The sequence below is a fragment of the Melanostigma gelatinosum genome, assembly GCF_949748355.1.
Source record: "Melanostigma gelatinosum genome assembly, chromosome: 4".
NCBI classification, from domain to species: Eukaryota; Metazoa; Chordata; class Actinopteri; order Perciformes; family Zoarcidae; genus Melanostigma; species Melanostigma gelatinosum.
In genome coordinates, this window is record NC_136637.1 from 21,662,281 (window position 1) to 21,684,884 (window position 22,604).

Genomic DNA, 22,604 nt, shown 5'->3' on the forward strand with positions numbered 1-22,604 from the left:
GAACCCTGAAACATGCCGCCTATTGACTAAAGTCATTCAGAAGATGAACCAGGCTGATTCTTCCCAACAGGCCTTTCTCAGAGCAGACATTGTGACTTGTCATACAAAAAGCACAGGTGTTAATACAATGGCTCTGTCCTATTCAAGTGTTCCAGTAAGTCCTGACAGTGAGCCAACATGCACAATACCAGGATGCTGAAACTGAAGCAGCTTAATGGAATTCTGATTTTATTAGTTAGACCTGTGCTTTTTCCTACTGTGAACAAATGTCTTTTGTGATAAAGGCCTCTACCTGTGCAATTTGCCAAACAAAACTGCTGTCCCCATGATGTCTGAAATGCCAGTTGTACAACTTTAAGTACAACTCTACCAGTGGATCAATATCCTAAAATAAATCTGGTCATAGTTTGTCCTTTTGTGCAAGTTAAAACAAAGCACCGGAGAATTGCCTTGGCATGCATTCAAGGGTGACTCCCTGCAAAGATGGGCCGTGCTGCTGCTCCAAACCAGTCCGGTGTCATTCCTGCATCGGGCACAGCGCGGAGCGCCTCGGGCCCAACGGCCTGCCTCATTTTTTTACACCCCACGATGAGAATGTGTGCTTTTGTTCACATGCCAGCATTCAGGAGATGTCATCTACAGCTCAAATTTTAACCTTTAAAATATGGCAGACTCTTCTCATGGGCTGTGGGAGTGCCATTCTTAAAATGGAAGTTTTTAGCCAGGGTGAGTTAATTAAAAAAAACGTGAATAGATGAATGACCTCATGCATATGGCCACATAGTCATATTTCACATTAGTTTGATACTATATACAGGGCTACCTCATATCAAGTGATCTGAATTAAATGCATTATGTACAGAGTCATGTTAGACTAGTGTATACGAGGATTAAAAACGGGAATGTAGTGTTTCAACAACTTAATGCCTTTTATTTTCTTTGATTTACATTTTGTATTTGTATCTATGAGTGCTGTAATGATTCCCTCCCATGAAAAAGACAGAGCTTAGCTTTTTTTTCTGTTGAGGGTTGGATCACCTGAGTTTCTGACAAACTACCTCTGTGACTCCCTCCACCGGTTTTTCCTGAAGGTGCGCGCTCAGGCCCTCAGGCTTCAAGAGACAGAGAGAAGAGAAAAATAAGCATGCAATGTGTTCGATTCAAATGACTGGTGCTTTTTCCTTTTACAGAATCATATCAAAGAATGTGGAGCACATGCTTTTAGTTTCCTCTCTGTGTAGGATTTACATTTTGATAGAACACTTCACCTGGATGGACAGAAACATCCGGTAGGTAGAGAGTGATTGGGTCCCCCCCCCCCCCCTCTCTCTCTCCCTTCAATATAAGTGGGCGTGTCTTCGTGTCTCAACACGGCGTGCCGCAGTTGATAGACAGCCGCAGTCAGCTTTTTTACCTGCCAGGTGAGACACGGAAAACACATTCGGTCCTCGGAGTCAATCTCACTGACTCGGTGAATACCTGCAGCAGCAATGGTTCATCCCTCTCGTGCCACTTGATTGAACGGAGGACAGGTGAGTTCAGTGACCTGTCAATACATACTGTTCTGTTTTGCAGTTATGCAACACTGTTAACAAGCCGTGCTGTTAGGATGCGTGTTCTTTTGACACCTGTTGCGTCTGCTGACTGATACCGAGGCACACTGGCGACGAGTCAAATGAATACACAACATATCAGACGAGTTTGAGCTCGTGAATCAATATTTGCTTGCAGTTGTGAGCTGAAGGATCATTTGCAGTGAGGAGCACGCGCTCAAACGTGTAAGGCCTACTAATGACGCACATTAACAGGCCCGTGTTGTTGACATACATAACAATAACTTTTGTTTTCTCTTCACAGGATTGTTTTTTTGCAGCTTTTCTGTTACCCGCACTGCTAGAAACGTTGCCTGAGAATTTCTGTGCTCAAAAATTTCAGTCATTGTTTCTGGTCGTGTGTGTAATGTGCATCCAAGATCCGAGAGAGCCGCCTGCCACAGTGGAGGTTTGGATGGATTGTTTTGTTTGTTTCAGAGCGACTGCAGTTTTCAGGCTGAAGTACAAAATTGATCTCTACTTTAAAAAATAAATGTCATATTTAAAAAACAAAAAAATACTGCTCAGCTGTTTGTCTAGAGTGTATAGCCCAACTCAGCATCATTAGAATTCTGTGCATTGGTAATAACAAGCTAGCAGCCAAATATTGATGGACTTTATGTTGTCTAGTTTGTTTAATAATACATCTCATTTGAAAAGCATTTTATTTCATAATTCACCAGATATGCCTCAGGAGCGAAACAGAGATTCTGTTCTGTTTGGAAACCTTTTAATTTCGCAGCAGCCACTTTTCTGGTTCTGGAGGTGTAGCTTAGTTGTGACATATCCCACTGAGGGCATGGCAGTGGTGTTACCACATGCAGACCAGATGCATCAGTATGTCAGGTATGTTGGTGAACCAGATCCACTTAGCCGTTCTAAGATGAAGGGTGTAACTCTGTACTTTCCTTTAGAGTGGCATGATGTATTTAAAAATACTGGCAATGAAAGACTACCTGACACGACGTACAAGGAAATGAAAGCACCGAGCACATGACGAAGAGATGAAAGAATCAATCCTGGATCAAAGGATGTTTTATATAAAAATATGGACAAATGAAAAATGTGTTCTAGTGAATGAATCTGTTCCTTCAGAAATAAAGATGAGAAACAAATTATTCAATTGTAGTTAATATTTGTATGAGCAAACAGCTCCACTTCAGACTGGGTTCCCTTTCGTGTGGCGTTGCTGAGGCGCAGACTGTTTTTACATTGACCAGCATTACCTGCTAACAGGAGAGTGAGACATTATAGAACGTTTAAATGACCTTGGTTGTCAGCCAACACTGGAACAATTTAAATAGTTTATGCCAAAAGTTTCAGCAGGTCGGAGGGAGAGCTGAAGATATTGTATTTTTGGTCAGTTTGTGTTTCTTGGGAATTTTTAAACTACTACAGGTAAACGTGTCGTCTTTGTTTAGGTGACAGTCTGGTGTGTAAACATCAGCTCAAAGAGACTAAGATATTTCTTGTCTCATTTGAGGCGTGATCTTCATGGTTCAGCTCACTGAGCAGCATCGTGTGCGTTTGACCTAACGAATGAGTCATATTCATAAACAGTGGAAATGCTGATAAGTTTATTACATTTGGAGATGCTATAAGTAAACGCAATGTTCATTCATCTTACTTAAAAAGTTCTGTTACAGCAAGTTTCAACACAATGTGTTGATTGACAATTGGCAGATTGCATACAAGCCCTGGATTAAAGAAAATTAAAAACGTAGCACTCAATGTTTGTAGACGGCACTATCTAAAAGTAACGTCTGATGCACAACATCCACATACACACACATCCCAATCAGATCAATTTTGTACATTTGTTTTGAATTGTCAACATGTCCACATGGTGGTGCTCTCACCAAAGAATAAATACTAAGTCCCACCTCGGTGGTTGTGGTAGCTCTGCTACGTCCACAATAACTTTTAAGCTTTTCCAATTTTCAAGTCCCTGAAAAAATAAACGGCAAGAATCTCATTCTGTCTACAGCAATTAGCACATGTTAGAACTCACATCTCACAATCCTCTGAACAAGGAGGGAATCGTTTCGGAAGCCGATTTACAATTTCAGCAACATTTATTATAACCTGGAAGCAGCACTGAATGTTCAAAGACTGAATCACTGCGTGGCCATCACAAACACCTCGGTTAACGCAAAGGCTGTACTGTGCTCTTCATTGACCTTATTATTCAATATGAACAGAAAATAATGGATCCTGGAGTAGTTCAAACACAAAAATAGGTCCCTTTACGCAGTAGTATATATTTCAGCAGACCTGGAGACTGATTTCCCTTCATCCAGATGTGCTTCTGTTGTGGGAATGTTTGTCTTTACTGCAGGCAGGAAGTAATGTCTGCCTTCGAGCTTGAGACAAAAAGAATGAAACTAGCTCTGAATGGAAATTAAGGGAGAAATCTGAGGAAAAAAACAAAATATTGTATAAAAATAAAATATAAAGCTCCTGTTTCAGAACAAATATAAGTGGAGGGACGCAAGATAATAGGGAACATAATACAGTAGCACAAGTAAAAAAACAAAAAAAGGATATGTACATTTAAATAAAACAAGCAAATAGCACAAGCATGAATTCAGGTTTGACACAGACAAGCAATGTACATGCATTTCGTTTTGGTACTGGTTCTTTTATGGGCCAGTTTTGGATTGTAAAAGGTGAGTCGATATGAAACAGTGGCAGAAAAGAGATATATTGTACAGCAGTATGTGAGCTAACATAGTTTGTTCATTTACAAAGAGAAAAAGATGATTGGCTTTAGCCCTTTCAGACAAACAGGGAGCCAGGTCATTTGATATAGAGCTGAAATGCATGTACACAGTTGTACACTTTCAGTAAGCATGCACATAGAAACAGTGAGCCGTACACAGAATATCATCCAGCCACCCACAGTTTTAAGGGTGATGGGGTTACAAAGTTCCCCTCACAAGTAGAAGAAGACACAGCCTACAGCCAATTAAATGTCCATAGATGATCACAAAGCTCCGCCTCCTCTGCACTGGTACAAGGTGGTAAAGCATGTCAAAGCCAAAACTACCAGCATCTCCATAAAGGCTTATCTTTTTAACAGAAGCATATTCCTCAGCAGTCGTACGCCGTTTGGCACGTGGATCGGGCTCGCGTAGCCTCGGTGAACAGCATGACGAGAGAACAGAACTGCAGCACGGGGGTGCAAAGCAGCTGCCATGTTGGTATCTTAAGACACGGTGGCAGCCGACCAGACAGGCACGTCCCATGAAGAGTCATGAGGAATTCTTGAGATTGCATGGTTGTATCGAAGAGGCCTTGAGCCCTTGTGATGGAATGGTCCACAGATAGGATGAACATCAGCACATGACGACCATAAAAGGTCAGGTTCCTTTATTTCAACAGCTAAGAATCAGGGGGAGTTCATGTCACAAGGCTGCTATTCTGGCTTGTCTTGATGTTGAGTCAGTTAAAACAAATAATAATCACAATTTTACAAAAAAAAGAAAAGATGTGTGGTTCCAGCACCCACAGACCCCACTTGCTTTACTCTGGGCCAACTTTGGAGGGTATTAAAGAAGAAATCCCACTCAATATATTGTCCCAAAGCTTTTGATCAAAAGAGTGCGAATGGTTGAAAACAAAGAAAAATGTATGAAAAAAAGAGGATGACGGAGGACTGACGGCGTGTCGGTAGAGAGCCTGAGTCACCGCCTGTGATAGGCACCTGGAAGAGATGGAGCAGACAGAGCGATCCATCAGCAGCTTGATACATCGCATCGATGGATTGTACTTGTAATGTTTCTGCACTGAGCTTTCTAGACATCAGTCGGTCTTCTTTGAGATGTGGAATTTACTCCTGCTGGTTTCTGATTATGCTCACTGCTCTGCTGGTAATGTGAAACAAGCAGCGTTTCAATGAAATACATTGTTTAAGTCAACATTTGCTGTTTTCAGCTTCTCAAACGAGGGGATTTGCTGCTTTTCTTTGTCACATATTGTGGTCATCTGTTTTTTCATACCTTGCTGACATTTCACTGCAGTATATACGACTGTAGAGAAGACCAAACCCAAAACGCTCAGTTGCCATCTCGTTACAGCATAGAGACTGACCTCTGGTGGCGAGTGCTGTGCACTACAATACATCAATACAGCGTCGCGTATTTATGACAGCATTAAAATCACACTGTCAGCATTTCCAAATTCCCTTGTATACCATAATGCCACTAAAGCCTATGTGATGGTCTAAGACAGTGGTTCTCAACTGGTCATCATGTCATTTTCCAAACATTGAATAACATACATACTGCTTTTTCTCAAGTACTTAGGAGTCAATGAAATATTTTAAAAAGGGGAAAACGGAAATGCTGAGGCAGAATGAGAAAACTGTCAAATCAAATAAAGAAAGTACACCAATTATATTTTAACAAATATTTCAAATTTAACTGGATGGATTATAAATAATACATAGAAATACTGGATTAAGGAATAAATTACGTAACAAAATTCATTTTAGATAAATTATTTTCACTGAATTGCCCTGTAGCTTTAAATTCAGTTCATTCAGGGTGAAGTGAAAAAGCCACGATATTATATTTTTCTCATCTTCTAAAAAAAAGAAAGTGTTGGAAGAATACACTTATATGAGTCTGTCCAGTCAGAGTCTAATGACTCTGGTCTCTCTGGACATTTTTCTCTTTTGGAGATCGTCCTATGATTTGACTTTCACACTTCAACAGTCCTTCAAAATAAAATCACAATTTTATTTATTTTTTGTCAGGCAAAGGCCCGCGACCCACTGAAAACGGGTCCACGACCCACTTTTGGGTCGCGACCCACCAGTTGAGAATAACTGGTCTAAGACATATATTTGGACTGATGGTCATCGTCGGACAAAACGAGCAATGTTGGGCTCACTTTGAGCTCTTGGAATATGTGATGGTCATTTTTCACAATTTTATTGACTGATAAATTGATTTATTGAGAAAATAAATCTGAATCAAAATAAAAATCTGAGTTTGTTGCACCCCTAGTTTTTATGTATGTCAAAGGAATGGCCGTATGCAGTTTTGTAGTGAAAGTGCAGTGATGGACACCAGTACGGTCCTCAAACACAGAAGCATGGTACCTTTGTAAGAAGCCTCGGGTCTGGTGGGAGCGCGAGGCGGAGCAGGGAGGTCCGAGTAGCCGTAGCCAGGGTTCACATTCTCATAGTCGTGAGCATGAGGCTGATGAGGCTGAGGAGGCCTGAGACAGACAGAAAAGAGAAGAGACAGAAAATGAATGTAATAACGGAGTTTCTACTTCTTGACTAACTGGAAGTATTTAGACTTAAGGAGGAGCGCGTCGTGTACTTGGCAGGCTTGTTGTGGTTCCTCTGCCGCTGGTGTTCATGCTCGTCTCGTGTTCTGGGCCGAACTACTTCCTCAGAGTTTGGCTGCAAACCAACACAAATGATTATGGTTCTAGAACCACAGTGGAAATACACTTTCATACAAACCAAAGTCAGACGCTGCAAAAACATTTCATCCCAAAGCACGCGTTTTAAAAAAGGAGTATGGTTGAGGCAGATTACCCTGTGGTCTCCCTCTGGCCGCCTCCTTTCCATTGCCTTCTTCTCCATGGCCAGCCTCTCCCTCTCCTTCTCCTTCTCCCGCTCTCTCTCGTTCTCCCGCTCTCGATTCTTCCTGTACTCCTTCTTCTCTTGTTCCATCAGCAGTCGGGCGATTTCCTGCCACAGCGAGACATCACACGTCAACTGGATAATAAACAGAACCGCAGCCGAACCTCCACATCCTACATGATGTTTGGGATGTTCGATGTCATGTCACCACATATTTGTATTTGACATACTGTATATATGAGATCTGTTTTATGAAAACACCCTATATGTTTTTAAAAAGGGCATTAAATAATTTGTACAATAGTAGATTACTTCTTTTTACCTAATCTTGGGCCAGAGAGTCTGGTTTAGACATGGCTTAATAAACTCAGCTCAGGAAATTAAAGGATTTAAGAAACAAAGAGGAGGACAGACAGCATGAGACAAGTTTCCAGACTTCATAGCCACTCACCTCATCCTGCGCCACCTGGGCTGTCCGCACATGCATCTTGCTGGCCTGAAAGCAGAGAACAATCAAGACGTCACATTTTCCCCCTCCAAGTGGAACACATTGTTCCAGCGTTGTATAACAAAGGAAATGACAGATTGAGGCCTTTCTGTATGTTTTTTCAGGCTTCCAGTCATTTACAGAACAGAATGTCGCTTTATGTATATTATTTATCGTGCCATGCAAGTGCTGTCGTGATGTTTATTCAAGCATGCCGAATGAAAACTAGACTTCGCGTATCATTTGAATAATTTAAACCAAAACCTTGGACATTATTTAAAATTATTTTCTCTTTCGGTCCCAAAACATTATTCTATTGAAGAACCTCCACCCTGATGAATGTGAAGATCTGACATTGCACGAGTTACACTGAGCCTATTCTTTTTATATGTATGTATATGCATCATCAGCTCCTGATTTGACGTTCTATATTCTGACATGACTTCACATTCTACCACCAGAGGCTGGGTGTTGCTCTGTTTAGCCGTCAGTGCTTGAGGCTGGTTTTGACTGACAGTATTTCGGTATTAACATCTGCACCTTTAAAATGCACAGAAACACATTTTGGGATCTTTCAGCTTAACGGAGGAGGAGTTGATGAATAAATACTTTATTAAAATTAAATGTATAAACCTTATGAACAGATATCTTATCATATTGTCCCATTCCTCTGCATTTAAGGTAATTTGATTTTACTCTCATGCAGAAAACCGGGTTTTTGTTTTATCTTAATACCTTTTATTTGAAGAAATAAACTAAACTTTTCCTATTTTCCTTTCCTCACCTTGATTTCGTCCTCTTGCATTTTCCTGGCCACCTCCATGTCCTTCAGCTCCTGCTCACGGATATCCAGCTTTGTCAAACCCTTGGTGGCCTCGCTCACTCCGTACGCATTTTCTGTTATGACTGCTCCACTCACTCGGTGCACAATACGACCTGTGGATGTCGACACATTATGTCAACAACAGATTAGGCCTGCAACGAAAGATTACTTTCCTTATCAAATCATTTGTTGATTTGTTTCTATTTATTCTTCAAGACATCAGAAAATTAAGACATAAAATGAAAAATCACAATTTCTATGTCTTAAAATGTCTTCCCTTGCCTGATTTTATTGAATTTTCTGAATGATTGAATCATGGCTTCAGCACTACAATAGATTCATTTGTAGGTGGCTTAAAGCTATAAGGCACCTAAAAGGGCTGCAGTGCATCTCTGCTGGTGTTTACCACTGTGTTTAGTCTAACGCCTTTAACAGCGTTGGAATGCAAAAACAACCAGCTAACCAGCCCTGGAACCCTTCGTCAATGCCACATTCTAGCTCATGAAAATCCATGAAGCTATTCCACTACACAACCAGGCAGACAATACAAAAATGAGCGTACCCCACAGCACAACAGCAACAAATCATTTCAAACCATCTAAATCTAAATCTAAATCAGTCATCAGAAATTTCTCTGGAATCGTCTTCCTCATGAGAACAGGAAATGAGTGTCTTCATTAGTGATTGCATTGTTAAATCGACCCACCACCTGAGATTGCCAAAGCAGAAAAGAAACTCCAGCACACCACACAAACACCCCCCTCCAGAGCACAGAAGGGGGCTCAGGGTACCTGTCTCTCCGTTGGGGTGAGAATGACCCCCGCCCTGCAATTCCAGCTCGTCAAACACCTCTTCGGGGCCGGAGTGGACACGTGGCCGGCCCAGGGCCTTCCCTTCCCTCTCAACATCACCCCCTCCCTCCTCCCAAGAAGCCCGGCTTTCCCTCGGACCGTTCCTGCTGTGCCCCGGCTCCTCTTCGAGTCCTCTGTCCCTGCTCCTCGCTTGTTGTCTGTCTTTGTCTTTCTGTTTCTGCCTGTCTCTCTCTCTCTGCCCATCCCCACTCAGTCCTCCATCTCTGGATCTTTCCCTGTCTCTTCCTCTCGTCCCCCTGAGGTCATGCTCCCTGTCTCTCCTCTGCTCTTTTTCCATATGCCTCTCCCACTCCAGGTCTCTGCCCCTGTCATGTTTTCTATCCCAGCCCTTTTCTCTCTCTGTGGGGCTCTGTGGTGGAGGTGGTCTGGCTGGTCTGTCCTTCCTCCTCACCGCTCTGTCCGTGTCCTCCCTCCCAGGGCCCCTGGCTTTGCCGGTCTCTGTGGACTCATGATCTGGGTATCTGTCCCCATGCTTGCCTCTAGAGGTCAACAGGTGTTCTGGGTACGGATCTGCATGCCTGCTTCGCCCTCCTTCTGCCACTAGGTGGTGCTCGGGATACCTGGAGCGGCTGTTCGGTGCAGCCGGGTCCTGCTTTGGGTACCTGCTCCTTTTGGGCTCTATTGAGCTATAATCTGGGGAGTAATCCCGATGTGGGCTCAGTGGAGCGTATGCAGTGTGTCGGCCTGGGGAGGTCGATTTGTGACTGGTGGGGTTGTCCAAGTCTAGGGGTCTTCTTGCGGCTGAACAGGGCAGAGAAGAAGGAGGGAGACCGGCATGGAGAGAATGATGATGATTGTTGATGAGAACATGGAAACGTGAAAAAAAAATGCAAAATGCAAAAAAGACAAAATGCGCGCCAAAGATGTAAAGAGTGAATTAGCTGCAACCAAAATGTCCAGAGTTGTGGATACTAGCCTGGGATTATTTCGACAGTGGCAACAAGATGGTAATATGAATCTTTTGATGTGACATAGTAAACAAACAAACGATGTCAACAAAACAAAAGCTGTGTTATACCCATTGCACGAACAACATGCTCATGTCTTGTGAAAACCATCCTGCTGGGAGTTTGCCCATGGCCAACAAAAGTTTCAATAAAAACAAATGAGCACAATGAGGGAGCACACAGCAGAGACTCATTACTCAGTCAGCTCAATGGAATTCAAGTCATCTAACCGGCTGTTTGACGTCTCATCGATGAGACTTCGTCCGTGTTCAAACATTTGAAAAGCAGCCTGACTGGTACCTGCTCAGAGCGACTGGGCTAGTTGAAGTGTTTGCTCTTCTGTACCACCTAACCTTTAGTCCTGTAGTGTATCTGACAAGCGGAGATTAGGCATTGCTGCCACTGTGGTTTGTGTGCAACTGTGATCCATTAGGACAAACACAGGAGCAGCCAGCTACGCAGCCGGAGGAAAAGCAACACGATTTCACAAAAGTGTGATGTTAAAACTAGTAGGGTGGAGATTTAAAATGAAACAATCACAAGATGGTGAAGTTGCTCAAAGATCGAGCACCTTTGTGCACAATCTCGTAACCTGCAGAAAATAGTGTGACGTCAGGCCCTTTCAGCATTGATGCAGGGCAAAGAAAAGATCTCAATCTTTGTTTTACTGTGTGTACATTCACACTGCCATGGTAGTAAACACACACACGCACACTCAGCAGGGACATTACAGGTGAGTGGTTACATAACTTGCAAGGCAATACCACAACAATAGTGAGCCTGGCAATGACTCAAGCAGTGTAGTCTAAATAGAGCCGGGCAGAGCGGCACAGTCAGCAAGGACGTACTGCGGCTTCATTCCGACCACCTGCTGCGTACCATCTTTAGAGAGGTACAGCACCTGGACGGCTGGTGATCTGTACAGACACAAGAGGACAGCCGAGGACCTACGCCCAGTCCTGTTTCTGAGACTCTTTAAAGCACGCCTCTCTGTTGACAACTGTCCTCCCTCTGTATTGTTTTGCATCTCATGTTCGACCTACACACATATCCTTATATCCACATATCCGGACCCTTTCTAAATGATCTAAATGATTTTCTTAGTACATTCATTACCCACCAACTGCTATCGAAGCACATTAAAGATGCATTTTAAAACTGCAGCTCTGTTAAACCCTTTTACAGCGGCGTGCGTTCTTAAACGGGAGCAAAACGACACATTATTTCTCTGTAGGAATACGTAAGCCTCCCTTCACGGTTACTTATGTGCTTTTAAATGCATTCCAAAATCTTTGCCTCGAGTCAGCGACAATCTCCATCGCCGTGCGGCATCAAAAGCCCACCCTCACGCATCCCGTCCCACAGGAGAGGAGGTATATCCCCTCTCTCGTCCTCACACAGGAGATATGCATTGACATGAGTCGGTGGTGCTCCCCTTACCGCCGTGATCCTCAAAGTACTCCTCCTCAAAGTTAGATTCCAGCTGCTTCTGTCTCTTCTTCTCCTCTTTCATCTCCTTCTCCTGCAGCTTACGGGCTATGGCCTGTAAACAAACAAAACATGGCGCCCCACATGAATATGAAAATGTCGATCTGTAACAAATATGTCAATTCGTTTTGGGTCGATGTTTTTTTTTCTATTCAGTTTAGCTTCAAACACGGGTGAGATGCATCGTTCCCTGATGTTTGTACCATACTCGGACAAAGTAGTGTGTTTTCTTTCACAGAAGTGTGGCGCAATGAGTCATCACTCCCTCAACTTACAGGCAAGAAACATACAGTGGCATGGGACCTAAAACATAAAACACAAGTGAACCGCAGCCCTTTATCTAATCTCATTGGGAGGGAAAACACGCTCATCTCAGAAGCTTAAAAGTCTTGTTTGTCAACAATATCATGGAAAAAAAACATTTCTGAAAACACCCCGATACTGTATCATCAGCATACACTTTGCTCTTTATGTCGGGTATAAACATTGTGATTAAAGCTTTGTGAAAAATAACAGGTCAGGTCACTATGGCCGTTGTTACATTAATAAAACTGGGAGGCACAAAGGAAGGATGATTCACGTGGAATGACTCGCCCACAACAGTACATCGAGACCACAAGTCAAACCACCGACGGCTGGATTAACACACGTCGTGCTTGAATGGGCAGAAATCTCAGGATGCGTGCGCTTCTTACCGCGTCCTTCTCTTCCTGTTGCTGCTGTTGCTCTGCCTGTCGGACCAGTTGATCCTGAATCTCCTGGGCGATCTCATTGTCTTGACGCTCACTGAGGTTCCCGAGGGTTCATGTGCATATGGGGAGGGGTTTGGAGAACATTAAAACATATGTTCCACCCTAACAAACATGTTTCTTTATCAGTAATGATTGTAATAATACAAGTTAGGATGATGACAACAAAAAGATGTTACCATGAACAATTACATGCTTTAAATATACATATTTTCTATATTTCTCTCCTCTATATTGGTTTAGTTCCTTAATATCTCAAACTGAAATGAACAAAGAGCTGCACAGAGACACAGAGAAGTGAACACAGCACACGATCAGCAGTGAAGTTATCTAATGTGATGTGAGAGGCAGTGAGTGCTTCAGGCAGGAGCAGGAATACCCTTTGCTCACTTGCTTTTTTTTTTTCAAAAAACAAGATCTGGACAACAACACCATCTGCCTGGAGGGCAGTTTGTGTGTAGACAAACATGAGTGTAATGTGTGGAAGTTTGAGTCTGTTCCACAGCGAGGAGGCCAGAGCACGTGTCCGGCTGCTTTGTGCAGTCGACACGCTGCAACAATAAATCTACCAAAAGTTTACAATGTTTTTCGTTTACAATGAAAAGGAATTTAATCCCACTGATGCAAGTACAGTATTTACAGTGAAGTACACTATTTCATGAAATATTAAATCAATAAAACCCAATTTAATCCCACTGATGCAAGTACAGTATTTACAGTGAAGTACACTATTTCATGAAATATGAAATCAATAAAACCCTGTTTGCAAAAAACTCAACTCAGCTCCTCAGGTATAAAACCCGTCCGTCCTCTGAGAGCCATCACGTGAGAGAGAAAAAGACTTGAAATTAAACCACCCACATCCGTCCGAAACACCTCCTCTTCCGTTTATCCCGATTCCTATTGGCTAACTTCCAGGAGTGTATTCGCCGGTCTGCCTTTCTGTCCCTGAGTTTACGAACACATTCAATGACTGTCAGTTACGGTTTAATCCCTTCTATGATAAACATTCAGTATAAACGTTAAACTTCTGCAACTTTGGCAAAAGCTTCATGTCTCAAATTCTACTTCTAGCTACTAATCCTAAAACACTTTATGCTTATCTTAATTATGCATTTCCAAAACCCTTATGATTATGACTAATTATGAATTCTTAATTATGAATTATTAAACACTTTTATTATAGCTACTAAACACACAGTTCTATGCTCAAAATTCTTACAAATGCTTTACTTAAAAAAAAAAAAAAAAAAGAGCAGTTACAGCTTAACTACCTCACACTGCATCTGTATTTGACCCGAAGCAGCCGACAGCTCAGCAAAAAACAAAACTGTGGCCTCTTATTCCTCCGTGGGTACGTACTAATAAACAAGGGACGTTGCATTCTCCCCGTGTGTGTGTGTGTTTAGTCAAACGTCTGAGAGTGGGTGTGTATGTAGTGGCATTTGCATGTTGGATGGCAGTGTGAGCTCCTGCCTGCATCGATGGTGGAGCATCTGGCTTCTCCTTGGGGGTGCCCACTACTATATGCCTGTTTGTGAAACAGTGATCTCACTATGCTGGGAGTCGGCAATACAATTTCAAACTGCAGAGCAGGAAGGGGTCCAGACTGAAGCACAGGAAACAATCATCTTTGTGTGGAGGCTGCACAGCTTTGGACGGTGCAGCTGGAGTTGACCCAAACCCCTCAGAAAATACAACTATACTTCAGGGACATAAAGAACGGAGATGCAGCACAGAGACCACAACAACTGTGAATGATCCACTTTGGCTGCTCGTGTTGCAAAGCCTTTCTAAGCACAAACCTTCTCCACACAGTTCGTCTTTAAGGCAAAGAGTGTAAAAAAAAAAAAAAAAGTTAATTACATTGCATGGCTGCTGAATGTATGACTCAGTAATCAGCAAGCTGAGCTAAACCTTTGCATCTTTGCCCTCGAGCACAAACTAAATGAAAGAGCTAAAACACGCTGGTAGCGAACGCAAGACACCGGCTACTAACTCACGACAGTTTGGAGTCATCTGTGGTGGGAGTGATGGAGCACTTTGCTGGTGAATCATACGTCTGTCTTTGCACAGGGTTTGGGAGTAATTTCACGAGCTAACACTCATCAAACAGATGCTCCCAACCAAGCAACAAATACCGTACACAGCTTTTTCTGAAAAGCACTCTGATGACTTCTTGTTGAGGGTCATTTCACATCAGAAATTAAACCAAAAAAAGATCCATAATTCTGCACATAAAAGGACGGTTATGGCCACATCTGGATGATTAGATACCATTATAACCAGCAAACAGCTTTCACGTAAATGTTGAATCTCACCTCATTTATTATATTAATTAAATTAAATTAAATATGTCAAAAAAGTAAGTAATAAAGTCAATTATATTACAAATTTAGTGTTTTACTAGGTAATCGCATGAGTTACCTTCTGTATGTACAACTACGTTTGCATGTATGATTTTATTGTTAATTCCTCCCATTGAGACTGCTCTTTGATATAGACATGTGTGTGTGCGTGCGTGTCACCCACATGTCGGTGTGCTGTTTCTGGTTCTGGCCCTTGGCCCTCTGATCCTCTTCCTCCTGCAGCTTCTTGGCCACCTGCAGGTCCGTCTGCACCAGACGGCTCTTGTTGACGTTGGACGCCAAGTGGCTTTCAACTGTTAAGACACAAACACATGAGCGCTGCTCTGAACACTTGTGTACACACAAACCAGGAGGAGGTCAGCTGGCTGGACCGCCCGAGTGATGAGGAGCGACGGGCAGCGGAGCACTGGGGAGTTTATTTACAGGTCCACGCGTTCTTGATGTTCCCTCTGCGAGGAGCAGAGTGTTGCTCAGATGGTCTGAAGAGAACACGATAACTGCGAGGACACAGATGCTTCAGTCTCTGGTAATAAACAAGGAGCGGCCTTTCAGTCACTGAGAAATGAATTTTCGCAGCTGAGGTGTCAAGGTTGTGTGACGGCACATCGTGGGCCATAGCAGATGATGAATCCTGCTTGCTGACGCACTCCGAGCACGGGGAGCATCACTCACTCGCTCAGCTCTGCTTCACCTGGCTATCGACCTGCTCCACAGCCTTCATGTGAAAAGGACCAAATTACGTTTGGCAATTTAGCCGTGAGAGGCTCCATAAAGTTTCTGCCCTCTGACTGGTGGGATTGAAAGAGGACACTGAGTCACCGCTGTGGCGACTTGATGAAAGTCAAGGGGTTGACATTGATATTTTTTTTGGACGACACTGATTAATCGTTTACGATACCTTACAAAAAACATATTTTGAGGCGAAAACTGATGTCACAACTCTCATTTATCCACTGCCACATTTCACAACAGGAAAATTGATCTTTCAAGGCAGAAAAAAAACAAACAAGACCAGAAATTGTGACAGTTGTTCATTGAAGAGGTCTCGCATCACTCAGAACAAAAGGGGATTCGGGGTGAGGAAGTTGGACTGTCTGAACCTTCTAGAAAAGAAACACGCCAAGTGCTGACACAGCCATGAAAAAATACTTTCCTTGTGTAATGTGGATGCTTCATGCTCAACATTTTGAATGGATATAAAAGCCAGCTTTAATGCCATGTTCAACTTGTAGCGATTGTGCTAAAATGCCTCTTATGATGGATGGCCATCGATTGATGTGATCGAGGGGGAACAAAAGGGACACTGCATATTTAGAAGACCGTCGGGTTACGTCAGCCAGCATTCTCCTCAGTGACATCCAGGGTCAAAGGTGAAACAACGATTTTCCAGCTCAAATCAGATCAGTTAGTGGGTCAACAAAGGGGAGCAAAGGGATACAAGCCTTGCTCATCGGATCAATACGGCTTTAAAAGGGTTAACGACAAACACAAGGCCAGCCAAAACCAAATGAATCACAGCTCAAACTGAGCCTAATCTGCACTTAGGGTATGGCTGGGTGACATCTGGCCTTCTTTCTTGCAGAGCTTGTTGCATAATTTATTATTTGAAGGAGACATATGGAAACAGAAAAACTATTGTCCTGTGCAGATACGTAACGTATCCGTCCCTTCAAATCAAAAGCTCACCAAAGATATCTGAACAGGAGCCAACTCATTTCCTGCAGCCTCTTCCAATTAAATCATCTTCTCTATAAATGAGTGCAGGTGAAGGACATGAGGAAGTGCAGCGGCCATTAGCCATCTGCAGGTATTCATGTGTGTGTGTGCGTGCGTGAGATAAAAGGAAGGCCTTGTTGTGTCTGGGTCACAAAATGGCCTTTCAACAGAACTCAGCAGGAGATACTGTTCAGGGAGCGCCAGCAGCAAAGGAAGCCTTTGATATAGACAAAACGTTTAAAAGTTATAATCATAATGAGATTTCAGCAATTCTCCTTAATGCACATACTGAAGAAAAAAGAAAATCTGCCCCAAGGGAACGAACCCTCTTTGGTCAGTCTCCAAAGTGCCTTTATTAAATCATGTGAAAAAAAGAAGGCGGCTAATTATACACACACACACACACACACACACACACACACACACACACACACACACACACACACACACACACACACACACACACACACACACACACACACACACACACACACACACACACACACACACACACACACACACACACACACACACACACACACACACACACACACGCACGCACGCACACGCACACACCAAAGCACCAGCTCATCGAATGAGTCATGCGCGGACAAACACTTGCACGGGATGTACACACAAAATGATCCTTTATAGAAACGCACATGAAAACAACAGTATGTTCCAGATAAAACCTCTCGCCAAGCAGACTGTGCCGTCTAACTTCAGATCCAGCTTCTCCCTGCAGCGGCACACGGACATTATTGTGATCCGAACACATCACATGCACCCGTCATGTGGTCTGCCCCAGCCCGGCCCTGACACAGTGTTGTTGTGGCATCCTGCACCATTCCCACACAGCTAACCGTGTGGCTGAAGCAGGGTTTATGTCGGCTTAATCAGGCTGCAGCCACCGACTCTGCAGTTTGTTACACTTGACACGTTTTTCCAGAAGGAAAAAAAGAAAAGAGGAACGTTGTGGATTAATTTTTCTTTCTGCTACGCTCTGAAAACATCTTTCACGGTTCGTTGTTTTGCAAAGTAAGCATTAAGTGACCTACAGGAGCAATGCAGCAGGGCAGCTCGACAGAAATAAGTCTACAGTGACGCAGAAAACATGACAGCAATAAATGATATACAGACTCTCCGGAAAGAGGGAATGATCCTAGAGTATCGGTACGAGTTCTCCAAATGTTTTCCGTACTACAAAAAAGCCAGCCAAGCTTTTCACTGGCTGAAGGCGACCCCAGATCAGTGATCAGAAGAAGTCCCCTGTTTGAAATGAGTCGGAGTTACCCGTCTCTTACGGGGAAAACATGGTGGCTGGGGAGAAGAAATCAAAAAAAAAACATGGCTAACTTGTAGTTTCTTACTTTCTTGCTCCTGGAGGTTGTAGGCCAGGCAGTGGTCCTCCAGCACAGCAAAGTCTTTGCACACTGAAAAAAAGAAAGAGAGCAGACTGATATTGAAAAAAGAATACTGAGAAAGCCAAAGTTTAAAATGAATTTCAACTACTGCATGTTTGTTCATTCAGACTGGAAGTTATGTAGCTGTACGAGTCAAGCTCGAGGCGGTTGAGATGCTCAGATCTCTATCTGACATGCATCATTTCAGGTGTTTCACATCCGGCCCATCTGCCAACACGCATTCTTATGTTGAAAAATGACCTTGAATCTAAAGATCTGTTCAGCATACACTGTTTCTCAGTGGTTTGGTTATCTTCTATTTGCAAAGACATGAAGTGAAACTGAGAATGAGGAACTTTTATTTGCCCTCAGACTGTGGAAGTCTAAATAAAAACTAATGTTGTGAGAGCTTTTTTTTCTGGAAAGTTATTTAGGAATGCATGGGGCCTTAAGAATGAAGAAGTATGCGTACTACTGACAAGCTGCTGGTTTAATGTGACATCCAGGCAAATTCAGTACACGAGTAAAACTTCCATCTACGAAAAACAATGCGTGTCCATCAGCACAGATGGAGATAAATGTGTTTTAAATCAGGTGATGAATCCTAAATGCTTATGCATGTACAATACGTTCATCAGCCACAAAGAATGGGCTGTCCTGTGAAAGCTCTGACCTAAAATATTACAGACCGCATGAGATGTGAACAAACCAGTCCACCAGTGATGTCACATTTACTGAAGCAGAGGTTTTGACAGCAGCTTATGGTTTTTATTTGGCTTATTCGAGGACTCGAACGGCACATGTATCGCTAAAGTCATGATCTTAATTATCTGTAAACGGAGACACTTTACTGCTAGTTTTTCTTTCTCCCATCTTCACAACAAATCTGACCTGCACAGACTTTCCGTTCGTGGCTTCAATATTACACATACTGCCAAAATGCTGTGAACATTCATTCTGGAAACAATTGAGCGGACGGTTGGAGGAGGGGAGTTTTCCTCATAAAAACCGATACCAACAGCACGCTTCTATCTGAAGTGCTCTGAAATGAGGCAGCTTTTGTCCCTTTGAATACCGGGGACCCACCAGTCTTCAAATGCGGACAGTTTCCTGTGTCGGAAACAGTAGAATCTAAAGGGGGCATTTAAGACCGTTCTCACAGCCTCAGCTAATTATAGAGCTTATAGCATAAGGCGTCATCCACCTTAAAGCATCTGCATCTACGGTTCAGTCAACATGGACTTAAAAAAGTAAGACACTTTTATTCAGCTGCAAAACTGTGCAACCGCCGTGGCATCAAATATAGAAGGACAAAATGAAGCCATGATTTCATCGTGCAAGCAGCCACGCACCACGCTGCTCGCAAGCGTTACTGACAAGCACAAAAAAGGCCTGGATTCAAGCAAACCAAACAGATGCTGTGAAGAGGGCAAGACCCCCCACAAAGCCCCCCCACTGCCACTGACCAGTGTGGGGTTTGATGAACACAGACCATTTTTTTTCAACCATATGCTTAATCTTTTTAGCCAGGAAATTAGATTTAATCTGGCTGGTATAGCTCTAAACTGTGTTTTTAGCCACTGTAAAAAGAAATGGGTTTGAGTGACAATTCCCTTCAAAGCTTGTGCAAGTTAGCATTTTGGAAAAAGCAACAAGTGACAGAAGTGTTTCAGCGGCTATGGTTAAAGTCCTCACACCATCACTTTGGGCTGCAAACAGAAAATCAGTCCGACACCGAGACGCACAAAGACCACAAGACTCGAGAGTCTGTGCTTCGCATGCAGAGAGGAAATGGCAAATGAGAAGACCAGTTCATTTGTGAGTTACAGTACAACGAGACAGCTCGCAATATTTACTATCCTCCGGACACACGAGGGATGAAATTGAAACTTCTCCAGCAGCTTTCTCAGTCTTTCCCTCTGCAGACCGGCCAAGCAGTGGGAATGCACGTTCCTTTGCTTATCTGACCAGAATAACAAGCGTCCTGCTGGGCAGCTGCTGCTCACTGCAACAGGACGGGTCCTTCACACTACAGCACACCTTCCCCATTCTAAACCTCCACATCAGCAACAGGAGCAGACTAAGTTGTGGATGTTTATAAAACGTTATGAGGAATGGGGGTGATATTGGTTATTTCTTGCTGGAAATTAAGTATCTCAAGATAATGTTTCAAAGCAGTAACTTCACAGATAAAAGCTACGTGTAAAGAGAAATGATCTGAAATTAAAAAAGGAAGAGGCCAGTATCCATGCAGCCATCATCACATCAAACAAAGCATATTGTCCTCCACATGAAAACACCTCCATGTGATCAGTATTAAGGTATTATCACATGACTTTAACACTGCACTTACACATATTAGTGTCGTGTCAGATTCTGTATGCCCATTATAGTGTATCTGTCCATTTGCCCACAAACCATTTAACCATAATAGAACATGTCGTCAAATAAGAAGTGGGGGATACAATACGACAACCAATCAATATGCTAAAACAATGCTGACTGGACACAGATTTCTGATACTAAATCTGGCACGACCCCGTGCTGTCTCTAATCAGTGCTGGCTACCTGAACCCGGCATTAAGCCCACTGATCTAGCATTTCACTAGCAAGCTGTGCTAACAGCCACCACAACCACAACACAATCACAAACAGCCGTGTTCACTCAGTTAACATTAGCCTCGTGTCACCTAACGTTATAGCTAACGCTAGGTGTGATGCTACACAGCTAGCTTAATTCACAAAATGTGTTGTGGACGTTACCCTCTTTCACTCCCGGTAGTTTATTCTTGTCGATGCTAACGTCACATTCAGCCATGTTGTCACCGATAAAAAGTCAAAAACACCGTTGACGTTGAATTATATTTCCGCGTTTCAAACGAAGGTTAACCGCAGGCTGATTGATCGCCTTTGCTTATAAAATCGATTGGTGGTTGAGGTGCCGGACGGCCCTTTTGATTAGTTTCGGTGGCCACCCTCTCCCGATACGTCGCCTTTGTAATTGCCTAGCTGCTACTCTGCTTGAAGCTAGCCTGTCAGGTTTTCTACGAGCGTCCCTCCCTCCGTGAACCTTCTCACGACAAGCCCGAGAAGAGACGTTGGTTTAAGACGCGACTTCCGCTCAGGAATGTCAGAATAAAAGACTCGGAATTTAAAGTTAAAGCCCCTTAAAACGTGGTTTCTGTTGTTTCTTTATAGCATGAGATATTCATGACTATAAGTGAAAATAAACATACTATATGTTAGTTCTTAGGATATTCACAGTGAAAACTAAGCTACTCTCTCTTCAGGAGGATGGGTGGGTGTGGGTTGATCAAATGTGTTTGTCAATGACAAAAACAACTGGCTTCAGATAAAATGTTGACATATTTTTACCAAATGAGCTCTCCGTCACACAGAAATATTTCACGTAAAAAAGAACCAAACTTGTTACAACTTTGCTCATAAGATCCCATCAATGTTATTAGATTACATTAATGCACACGGTGTTGCAGTGTGTTAAATACAATATAGTGGCTAAAATCTTAAATGTTATTACGACATCCAACATAATAAAAGTGTAACGTTACAATAATAATAAATTGAAGTCATACAATAACTGCAAGAAAATGTATTCAATCGAAAGCCACCAATATAACTTGTTATAAGAGGGCCATGCTCTGATTTGCGATTCAATTTGGAAGATATATTATCACACTTCCGGTATAATTCCAGCTCCCGCTGTTTAACTTGACGCAGTTTCCTCCTCTGTAAGTACGAAGCCTATGAGCTACAGGGAGCGCACCTCCTCGGGCTATATCTACGGCCCAAATGAATAATGATGTCTGGAGGCGCTGCACGCGGCTTATGTGAAAAAAAACCCGGATAATGTAGAATGACTACACACGTGTTTGTCTGAATGAAGATGACACACATAATGTCTACTATGTATGCGCCTCCTATTCGATCTCTCTCTCTCTCTCTCTTTCCCTCTTAATTCCACGATTAAACACACACGCACAGACACGTGTCATGTGATCTGACAGCGGCTGGTGTTGTGATTGTGTTCATGAAATTGCTCCCTCTAGTGTTCAACTTTAACATTTCAAGTTGCCGGTGTCCGCCACACCTGCACCAATTCATTTTCTTTACTGATCATGGTGTAGTGAAGTGGTATTAGTGGTCCATTTACTGCGTCCATATTTCATGCTGAATTAGTTAGGTTAAGGCCTTGGTGCATGCAGCTGACATTTTTCTTGACATGAACAATAAGCTCCCCTGTAATTTGTTCCCCTTCAAGCCCTTGAGCTGTTGCCTATTCAAAAGCCGAGTGACTAAAGTGATGAAAGGTTCTTGGATGTGAGACACTTCACCAGGCTCTTGAGTCATTTCTGAAGAGGTACATGCCAGCTTTTATGAGACCCTCACCAGCCAAATTTAGTAGGCAAATTTCAACAAGTTAATTCCCCAAATACTGCACAAGCACAATGCCTCTTCATCTGGCTGAGGTATGAGATGTGATTTCCTTGACGCAGAAAAGAGACAGTGACTTAGGAGGTGTTGGGCAGTTGGCTCGG

The 22,604-nt window shown here is 42.9% G+C and overlaps 1 protein-coding gene across 3 annotated transcripts; it reads right to left on the reverse strand.

The window, feature by feature from the left end:
• Positions 1-3,155: 3,155 nt before the first annotated feature.
• On the reverse strand, positions 3,156-21,053 carry ccdc50a (coiled-coil domain containing 50a). 3 transcript variants are annotated; one of them, XM_079267898.1, is made up of 12 exons: positions 20,812-21,053; positions 18,016-18,078; positions 15,093-15,222; positions 12,507-12,597; positions 11,764-11,866; positions 9,296-10,117; positions 8,466-8,617; positions 7,646-7,690; positions 7,147-7,302; positions 6,926-7,008; positions 6,700-6,818; positions 3,156-5,298 (listed from the first exon to the last, which is right to left on the reverse strand). In XM_079267898.1, exons 1-12 carry the CDS (start codon positions 20,864-20,866, stop codon positions 5,279-5,281), a joined length of 1,839 nt encoding a protein of 612 aa, XP_079124024.1. In that variant the 5' UTR covers positions 20,867-21,053; the 3' UTR covers positions 3,156-5,278. The 3 variants fall into 3 exon arrangements, with proteins under 3 accessions (XP_079124024.1, XP_079124026.1, XP_079124025.1); XM_079267900.1 differs by lacking the exon at positions 9,296-10,117; XM_079267899.1 differs by lacking the exons at positions 11,764-11,866; positions 12,507-12,597; positions 15,093-15,222; positions 18,016-18,078; positions 20,812-21,053 and adding an exon at positions 11,203-11,721.
• Positions 21,054-22,604: the final 1,551 nt, after the last annotated feature.

Excerpts from the sequence above, each read along its gene's own strand:
- ccdc50a (XM_079267898.1), bottom strand. The coding sequence starts at position 20,866 with ATGGCTGAATGTGACGTTAGCATCGACAAGAATAAACTACCGGGAGTG. Across the intron at positions 8,618-9,295 it reads TCACCCCAACGGAGAGACAG|GTCGTATTGTGCACCGAGTG; the intron begins GTACCCTGAGCC and ends CGACATCCACAG. Across the intron at positions 7,303-7,645 it reads CCCAGGTGGCGCAGGATGAG|GAAATCGCCCGACTGCTGAT; the intron begins GTGAGTGGCTAT and ends TCGCTGTGGCAG.